Source organism: Squalius cephalus (genome assembly GCF_949319135.1).
Source record: "Squalius cephalus genome assembly, chromosome: 17".
In the NCBI taxonomy this organism is placed as follows: domain Eukaryota; kingdom Metazoa; phylum Chordata; class Actinopteri; order Cypriniformes; family Leuciscidae; genus Squalius; species Squalius cephalus.
The window spans coordinates 8,135,248-8,145,744 of record NC_137138.1 but is presented as its reverse complement, the minus strand read 5'-3'; the positions used below and the strand labels follow the sequence as shown (position 1 = coordinate 8,145,744).

Sequence of the window (10,497 nt, the reverse complement as noted above, 5' to 3'; positions counted from 1 at the left end):
GACAACTATAGTTCAGAATGAGTCATCATTAGTTTTGATGATTAGCTAGATCAATATTTGAATATTATATTAATACAAGCTGGATGACTTGTGTTGCTAAATGGCATGCAATTAATTTTAAAATATATAGAAAATGCTGTATTACTGTTATGTTAGTCACTTGTCTCTGAGGCATGGTAAACACATTACTCATATTAAAACAAGAAAACACAGAGTATAACACTGTTTAAAGTTCAGGGAAGGAGGTGGTGGGAACCGGCGAATTCAATTAAAAAACTTAAAAAAGTAAAGCGGCAGCCCCCTCACGGATGACTGCTGCATATACACATAATAAATCATCAACATAAAGTCCAGGCCTGGTTCTTCATTGTTTCCAAATCAAGGGTAATGCGGATATGACGTCATTGACAGGCGACTCAATGACGTGGGCCGTTACATTGGTTCATTTAGATGATTTCTGGATTAAAAACATTGTTGGAAACATTTGGGATAATGCAAGTTCATAAGCAAACAAAATATAAAATTCTTCACCTACACTTTATTTTAAGGTGTCTAGTGTAATTATACATTTAAGTACTGAGTAATAATAATCAACTACATGTACTTACTATAGGGTTAATTGCATGTAATTATGCATAATTTATAGTTATTACTACAGTTACTACATGTAACAAAGACTAAAATAAAGTGTTACCCATTGTTCTAATGTTTTTTGTGTGTGGATATTTTAATCTGAAAATATTACATATTGTGCCTTTAATTTAACTTTCACTGGAAAACTTTCCTAGACATGACGCAAAATCGGGGCACGTAAGTGTCTGAACGTGATGAATGACGGGACACGCTTAGCCTCAATAGCGTTCTGAAGCTGTATTAGAGATTGTGTGAATTTAGTGTGTTGAGCACTGCACTTTGGCATTTTTCAGACCTAGGGCACTCTTACGCACTTACTTCCTTCCAGTCATGTGCACGTGCTCTCAAGTAGTCAAGACCCCAAGTGTGGCTATTTGGACAAGCCCCATGTGTTGTATATATCTACTAGTTAAATTTGTCACCATTAAGCAGTGCACCAGCACATAGATGGCCTCAAAGTGAACACATAATGTCTAAAAACAGTCATAGAGCATGTTAGATTAGATCTCCAAGGCCACAGAACCAGGAAAAAACAATATGGATGGAACGTAGAGCACAGTGGAAAAGACCAAACAGAGACAATGATGATAAATCAACACACAGAAACATGTTTATCAGGCCTTCTTTATGAAATGGAAAGAAAGTACAATGTTATTTTTAATGCTGTAAACATTCAAATTCATAGAAGAAAAATACAATTCTAAACAGATGAACAATGAATATAAACAGAAAAACAGACAGCTGAGCGACACAGTCCGTTTGCCGCCTGGTCTTTATATGTCATCAACTACAGAGGCACTTCAAGGCCTCAGATGGAAACAAAACAGAGCGAGAAACACGCGGGCACAAAGAAAATTATTACCCCCCCCCACCCCCGCCCGCCTTCGCTATCTATCAGAGCGAGCCTCGCATGCTATCCGCGAGTGTGCTGCTATACTCTATTCTCTCATTGTCTGCTGCTGCGGCAAAAAAAAAAACAGAAATGTAAACTTTCAAAGGAATGGAAGGTTAAAACCGCATAAAATTCTTCCAATGTTTCGTAATACTTGGAATGTTCCTCCGCACAACACGATGAGGTTTCATCAAACTCAACCCTCATCGCATAAAAAGGCCTTCCTGAGAATCGGCTCCTCTAGTAACAGTTAAAACACATCAACATGGTCAAAAATAGGATTACAAATGATCCAAAAAACACTGAAATGAGGAAAACTACAACTACGCCAAAATACAAACACATAAACCCTGTTCAAACATTCACACTTCCTTGAAGACAGACACATGTGAGAGGAAATCACACATGTAACACACACACACACACCTGGGCTAAAGAGTGTGCTTATTGCATTTCATTACCCCGGCGACTGGCTCAAACATTACCGGAAGTCTCCATCCCAAAGAAACGATGATCAACAGCGTGTATTTTGTGGCACACTCAACAGAACTAAGCTTGTGAGCTGTAGATGGTCGAAATGTCAATCATTTCAACTAGCTAACAATTGAAATCCCTATAGCTCAAAACGTAGCTATCATTTGATTAAGAAACACTGTTACTCGACTGAAATGCAGCACCTTGGCATATTTCATCAGTGACATCCTGTAACACAAGGACATTTTATTTCATAGCTAGTGGCTGCATAATTCAACAAATGATTACAGCGCGTTCATTTTCATTTGGATAATTAACACAATTGTCATATGTTTTGTTCAATTTCACTGGAGAATTCAGAAGTCTTAGCTTCAAAGGCTATGTTCCTGAGGTAATCTTTGCAGGCATCTTGAAATCTAATTTGGTTGTTTGCTACATTTGCTACAGTTCGAAATCACACACAAAACGGTTTTACATTCAACTTTGTCATGTAATAAATACATTGGGGGGAAACAGCTAGCTGGAGGCGAGGCTTATGTCCTGGAGGCGGAGCTGTTGGCCAGCCAGGGGTTTTGATTGGTTGTGCAGGAGTACAGTACTGCCTTAAACAGCAGTGGGAGCTGCTCCAGAGGAACGCCCATCATCCTACCTGGAACCAATAATTACATCATTAGCAGAGCAACATTTTGATTGGCTAACGGTTGCACGGTCAAACCACGTATTCATGCAGCATGCAAATTTTCTTTATGAAATACATTGCACGACAGGATATTAAAAGGAAATTAATGTGTTAGAGTGCTGGGTTGATTACATACAAATTGTAGTCCGTTACAGATTGCATGATGAAAATTGTAGTTATTAATGTAATCTGTTACATTATATATTTTAGGTAATATATTCAGACTACTTTTTGATTACTTTTGACCTAACACATTTAAATTATTGATTTGAATAGGACAATCTTATTGATAGCATATTGATATAAAAAGATATATTCCACAGTGTGAAGGGCGTTAAACATAACGTCAGGGTTTCCCAAAGTGTGGTTTGTGAAGGAACTGCAGGGGGTTAGAGAGTTCGTGAAAAGCTAATAATTTGTTAAATATGCCAAATGTCAAAATAAAATAACAGATTGATAACAGATCAACGAGGATAAAATATTTGAGTTGTTTAGATGCATGTCATGTGACCATCAGACTTCAGAGAACAGTGAACATGTAAAAGTGTTGTTAAATTATTCACTTAATTATTAAATATATTAGGTCAAAAGAGGTTCAAATGACTAAAAAAGTTTGGGAATAACTACATGTAAATATGAAATTACATTAATTTGTGCATTTTAATATGTTTGAAAGGCAAAAGCCTTCCCAAGACAATGATAAATGGTTAAATGACTCGCTGAGTGATAATTTGAATAATCATTAAAATGTGTTGATCAGGAGTTGATTAGTTATGCAATATTGAGAAAACACTCCTTAAAAGTGAAATGATTTCTGTAAATTCAGTGGTCAAATGTCGTTGCCTCTCAATTTTCCATGAAATTATAGCCGCTTGACTAGTTGGCAATCAATGAATATATAATCATGTAATAATTTTCATCTAATTTTGCGAATTTTAAAATGTAATATAATCCGATTACAATTTACAAGTAATTTATTTTTTTTGGAATCTGATTACATGATCCAGATTACATAATCTTATGAATACAACATGGGGTCGAGTTGAGTAAACTATTCCTTTAAGATACACTACTGTTCAAGATGTTTTTAATGTTTTTGAAAGAAGTCTCTTATGCTCACCAAGGCTGCATTCATTTGATCAATATTTCTGTTTGAATTTATTTTAAAATGTAATTTATTCCTGTGATGTAAAGTTGAATTTTCAGCATCATTCCTCCAGTCTTCAGTGTCACATGATCCTTCAGAAATCATTCTAATATGCTGATTTGCTGTGCAAGAAACACTTATTATTATTATTATTATCATCATCATCAATGTTGAAATCAGTTGTGCTGCTTAACATTTTTGTGGAATCCATGATACTTTTTTTTCAAGATTCTTTGATGAATATAAAAGTTCAAAATCTGCGTTTATTTGAAAAAGAAATTATTTTTTAACATTATAAATGTCTTTACTGTCACTTTTGATCAATTTATTTCATCCTTGCTGAATGAAAGTATTAATAAAAAAAAAAAATCTTACTGACACCAAACTTTTTAATGGTAGTGTAACTTAAGAAGAAAAAAAAAATCATCTTTTTGTGTTCATTTGCTCTCATCCGCAATTTCTCTCCAAACGTATACATATACACACCTGAGGTATGGCGTATCTCAGAAAGGCAGGTGATGATGTCAGAGAAGCGTTTGGGCCGGTGAGGGTGGAGATGTTCTGTCAGGTCGCGACACACAGACCAGTAACGTTCACTTAACTGTTCCAGCATGGGTGTGTTGGACAAACCTGCCACATCTACAACACACACACACACACTCAAATTACACACATCTGCTCTTGTGGAAAAAAATATCTCAGTGTGTATCAGGGTTAGTGTGTGTGTGTTACCTTGATTGAGCAGGGTGACCGTCTTTAAGCAGCTGAACTCCTCATTGCTGATGTTTAGTTGATGAAACTTACGAAAGAGAAAATTTAAGCTTTCCATGACCTCCATAGCATCCTCACCAAACCTGTACTCACACATGCATGCATTCATAAATATCATATTCTGCACATATAATTCACATAAAAAAAATCAGATAAACTCTATATAAAATATAACGCTTCACAATAAGGTTTTGTGTGTTAAATACATTAGTTAACATGAACTAACAATGAACAATACTTTTAAGTGTTTATTAATCATAAGTTAATGCTAATTTCAACATTTACTAATACATTATAAAAATCAAACTTTTTTTGCTAAATAAAAAAAATAAAGATGAATAAATGCTTTAAAAAAAACATACAGACACACACACACACACACACAAATGCACACTGTATATTGCTCAATGTCAATTCAAATTAGGTTGTGCATTAACTAATGTTTATAAATGAGACCTTATTGTAAGTATTACCAAAATATTTTATGTTAAAGTCACTATGAAATCAAAATGGATTTATAAACTATATTTAGTACACATGATTTAATACATCATTATTTGTTTGAAATTCATGTGCACTTGTAACATTTAATCAAAATAACTTCCCCTCCCTCTTGTAACGACATCTCTTCTTTAGCATGAGGGCGGGGCAACCTGTCACTCACATGAGATCCACCAATAGCAAAACACAACCATCCAATCAATTCCCCATGGACAAAATCAAGTCCCTCCCTACATTTATTCTTGTTCAAAGGAGTCATGACCTGCAATTTTCACTTTTCCACGAGAATCAATGTATGTTATGATTGCCTAACGATTATACACTGGCCGGGAAGCCGATATTTAAAAGTGAAGCGTTCGTTTACCCCAGGGTTCATAAACCAGCGCAAGATTTTGATTTCAGCCCCGACTTGACGTCATGACGGGGCAGGATATACCATATATGGACACCGCAGACCTGCCGCAGGAAAGTGCGCCCTGGCGCCCCTCCTCCCCTCATATTCAGTCGAGAAAGAAGCAGAAACGTAGTGCACACTGAGTTGCTCTGTTGTTGACTGCCAGAATCAACATGTAAAAGTGTTTTCTCTCCCAAGAACGGACCAAGCTGTCAGGGACCAGTGGATTAAATGCATTTTTAATGACGCGGTTCCTACAACCCTTCCCACTGGCTTAACGTTATGTGTCTGTGCTAACTAAACATTTTACGCCGGAATCCTTCACAAATTTGAGGCAATATCAGGCGAAGTTGGCATCGAAGCTCGGGAAAAAGGGGCCATTTTCAACAATCAGACACTTGCCTGCAATTGAAACAGTAAGAATGTGTTTTTATTGCTCTACTCTGTGTAACAAACAGCAGCTAACTGCTAATGCGGCTATTGTATGCTAGCGGGAGTATTAGCTTCGAGGTAACGTAAACATGGGGAATGGCTGCTAACGTTACTTTGCAAACAACAAATGACTGAGATCATCATGAATTCGGCTATTGTATATTGATTGCCTAACGCTTATATATGAGGCGCCGTCTAGTTTGTGTGTGTGTGTGCTGTGCTCGCGTCTCATGAGTATGTGCGCGAGTTTGTGTGTGTGTGCTCGCGTCTCATATGAGTATGTGCGTGGAGAGTTCATATACATGTATGTGTGACTACTTAGTATGTATGCAAGCGTGTTTCATATATGTGTGCGTGAATGAAGTTTGATTTAAGCCCTAAACGGCGCCTCATACTTATACACTGGCCGGGAAGCCGGTCGCGGCCAGGTCGGGTTCATTCATAATTTGCGCCATGATGTCATTTTGTAATGATATGCTAAAGCGTTACCTGCGGTGTCAACCCCCTCCTTCCTGCCACCAATCAACGCGCCCCTCATTTGCATTATTAAAATGACTGTCCACGACAGCCAAAATATCGCATCAGATCTCGCGAGACAATAATGCCTTCAGAAATAAGGGTCTGAGGAGCTCTGTGTTTATTTTTTTTCCACTTTTCTTTTTTAGAAGGGCCTGAAAGACTATAATACAGCAGTAGGTATCCAAGGTAATACTAGGTCATGACTCCTTTCAAGAAGCCGTTTCACTCGGATACATGGCACAAAAAGGGAAGAATAGAATATCATGGAAACTTTGATGGCCGTATACGTATATCTCACCTCTGTAGTGTCAGGCCGGACGGTGTGTACTGGTGTGTGATGTTGGCTAGTTCTCCCAGTATCTGTCCGCTGTGCACCGTGAGCAAGGAGAGCAGGGTAAGCTGATGCCAGGAAGCCCCCAGTAAACGAGTGCAGTCTTTGATGGACAGATCACTGTAGAACGGTAAACGCTTCAGCCAGACGATCTGTCTGAATAGCAGCTCATCAGCTATACGACACAGCAGAGCCAACAGCTCCGACTGAGTCACGATATACCTGAACAAATGAGAAACAGAGACACTTGGAATTAAACAAGCTGCATCTTTCAGCATCTTTAAGACTTTTATATGTAAATGAAAATCCTTTTCCATTATATGTTTAAGGGAGGGTAATACAGAATTGATTTGGCAATGGAACAATGATATTTAACCATTTTTTTTTTATATATGCACAAATAAGGTATACATACATTTTATATTTAAAATTAAGTTTGGTCAGTAAGATTTTTTATGCTTTTGAAAGAAGTCTCTTATGCTCACCAAGGCTGCTTTTATTTGAAAAACAGTAATATTGTGAAATATTATAACAATTTAAACTAACTCTTTTTTATTTGAATGTTTTAAAATGTAATTTACTCCTGTGATCAAAGCTGAATTTTCAGCATTATTCCTCCAGTCTTCAGTGTCACATGATCCTTCAGAAATCATTCTAATATGCTGCTCAAGCATTCCTAGTATTAATAATTGTCAGTTGTGTTGCTTAATATTTTTGTGGAAACCGTGATTTTCTTTTTCCAGGATTCTTTAATAGAAAGTTCAAAAGAACAGCATTTCTTAGAAATAGAAATCTTTCATATCACTTTAATGCATCCATTTTGAATAAAAGTATTGATTTCTTTCAATGAATTTCAGTTGTTGTTTGAACAACAACAACAAAAATCTGAGGGTGCAAAAGATTTCCAAATATAAAATGTCCTTCAGGAGCTTACAAGCAACTCATCTGTGTTTTGAACATTAATTGAAACATTGAAAAAACACAATGATTCAGTGAAATCAATCAAACTTTCTTAGAGATAGAAGTGATGCTATTAACCCTTAAAAGCAAGTAACATAAAATATACCTCAGAAAATGTATTTATTCCTGTTTTTTAAGACATTAGACAACCAAAGTGGATCCAAAGTTCAAAATGTTTATTTTCAATTTTACGGTTTGAATCACCCATTGAAAAAAATATCTAAAAATATATCAACATTCAGCTCAAGGTCAGCTGTCTTTTGACGACATGCAGCTTGTTACATTTAGATAAAGATGGTGTCAGAGTTTTTATATTAAGTCAAGTCAAGTCAACTTTATTTATATAGCGCTTTTCACAATACAGATTGTATCAAAGCAGCTTCACAGTATTAAATTAAAATAATACATCAATGTTTGTTTCTAGTGTAAAACGTCCACGTTTGGTAATGCTGATCAATAGTATTGTTGATTGAGTAATTAAATTAAGTATCCCCAAATATCCCCAAGTCAAGACCATTAGACGTGACTACTGACACAGACATTTGAAAACCTAATGGGCAAGTAAGAGTGATAATCCAACTAAATCTAGTCAAATCCAACTCATAAATTGTGTTTGTGTCAAAAGTTGTGTTTGATATGTAATTCTGTGAGAGTCTTACCCCTTCTCTATGACCATGGGTGTAGTGAGAGGTGTGAGGTCTTCAGCATCGAGTAGCTGGGTTGAGAATGTGTGTGATTGCGTCTTCAGGCTGCCGCCAGTAGGGGGCGGCAAAGGATATTTACACAACAGGAAAGAGTGTGTAAGTTGAGGACTGCTGCACTGATCTCTACAGGACACAGAGTACGTGCTCATATCCACAGAACGGCTGCAGAGAGAGAACGACAAACAAGGTTATATGTGCCATATATGCCCAAGCAATCTTAGTATATAAATGTAATTTGATAAAAACGGCACAAGTCAACATAAAATAACATTTGCAACACTGCTACTTTAGTATCATTGATATACTATTATGGTTTTTGTTAATATTAAAATTTTTTGAATTTCTGATTTCACTTTAATTTTAGTTAGTTTTAGTATTTTTTTTAAAATGTCTATATAGAATTAATTTAAAGTTTTAGTTTATTTAGTTTTATTTATTTTAGTACTTCAACTTTAAACAAAAATGGGGAAAAAATTCAGTTAACCTTTATTTTATTTTTATGGTTTTAGTTAACAATAACCTGATTTGCAAAACATTTCAAGTAACAAATTTTTAGTAAAAATTGTATAGGGTCACTAACGACCCCAGGAGTATAACAGTGTAAGTATATTTTTTCTGCACAACAATAATTTAATCTTTGATGACCACAAGGTGGCAATGTCTGATACACAATGATGACGTGACGTTTCACTCATAGTTACAGCAGGCAGAAAACAAAAGAATAAGAAGAATCAGCAAAACTTGAATTAGCTCAGCGATTTACTGCAGAACAAGTACTGAATGCAATCACATATTAGTGTCACTTGATGGTGGATCTGGTGAAGAAGCTGTCAGCAGTCAAAATATTAGATATAGATGTGGGTCGCTAAAGACCCAAATATGTAATAATGATTGGCGAAACATTCATACATTTAAGGGTTAAGAGTGAAAAAAGAGATTCACATATTTAAAAAAACATTAGCGAGGAACTTGATTTTATCCATCAGGAATTGATTGGATGGTGAAAAGTGTATTTTTATAAAAAATAAGAGGGCTCTATGATGTCAGCTGAAAAGGAAAGTTGTTTCAGAGGTGGAGCGAATAGTACATTTAAATGAAACAAACATTTTTCTCTTTGGAATCACATCCACAAGGAGTGAATGAATTAAAAAAAGTAAAAACTGCCTCAATTTTGAGCGTTTCTTTATCTTGTTTTGATTCACTGCTCGTGTTTGTGTCGTGGAACGAACCAACAAACACCTCATAATTCAATTTAATCAAAGCCAATTTTCCCTGCACATAAAAAGGGCAGACTGGGGTCAGTGTGTCCGTGTGTAAATGCATTAGAAGATCTCATTCGGGTCACACCTGGCTGACAGCGTGGAGAAAGATAAGGTCTGACCGCCCTCGGAGATATTGTTGCCAGGTGAACTGTGGTTACTGTAGCCGTGGCTCCACGTATCTGATAGTTCAGCTCCTTCTTTAAACTCCTGGCCAGACATGATTCGTTCGATCTCCTCCAGCGAGATCTAGAAAGAGAGAAATGGAGAAAATCAGAGATGAATGCATGCCATCGACTGCACTATATCTCTGAGCAGAACGTCACTGCGAGATAAAATATGGAGATCGGTCAATACTAAGCCATCTATTGAGAAATCCTCATGTGCTCATTCTTTATATTTACTCTTTTCTACAGATTTTCTTTTTGTCTGTTTTAATCCGTCAATAATAGACTAAATCAAAAGTGAATGGGGTTTAACTCGCCCCTAAACAAACTCTTGCTTATCTTCCGTGGACTGAAAGCGATTGATGTGTCGATTGTTTAACAGAGTGAGATGTAATCTAACGATTGAACTCATGTCCAATAATGAGGGAGAGTCAGCAGCAATGCTAACAAACATAAACACTTGATAACAAGGACACCAAGACACAAACTCTGCACATTCACATTCTCTATAGATTTATATGATGTATACATACTTATAAGGAAAAGAGAGGAAAGGAGAGGGTTTCTGTGTGTAACAATTGATCCCCATGTGTGGCCTTCAGAATCTCACTAAGCTCTCAGAGGAAACACAAAG

General features: G+C 36.3%; 1 protein-coding gene across 2 annotated transcripts in view; it reads right to left on the bottom strand.

Moving 5' to 3' along the window:
* Positions 1–1,239: 1,239 nt before the first annotated feature.
* The window catches only part of nr6a1b (nuclear receptor subfamily 6, group A, member 1b), a 30,746-nt gene continuing 21,488 nt past the window's right edge, over positions 1,240–10,497 (bottom strand). For both annotated transcript variants that reach the window (XM_079898510.1, XM_079898511.1), the window contains 6 exons: positions 9,785–9,945; positions 8,393–8,599; positions 6,741–6,995; positions 4,558–4,679; positions 4,312–4,464; positions 1,240–2,648 (listed from right to left, as the gene is read on the bottom strand). In XM_079898510.1, the coding sequence (XP_079754636.1) occupies positions 2,533–2,648; positions 4,312–4,464; positions 4,558–4,679; positions 6,741–6,995; positions 8,393–8,599; positions 9,785–9,945 (1,014 nt within the window). In that variant the 3' untranslated portion in view covers positions 1,240–2,532. The remainder of the gene's footprint in view (positions 2,649–4,311; positions 4,465–4,557; positions 4,680–6,740; positions 6,996–8,392; positions 8,600–9,784; positions 9,946–10,497) is intronic.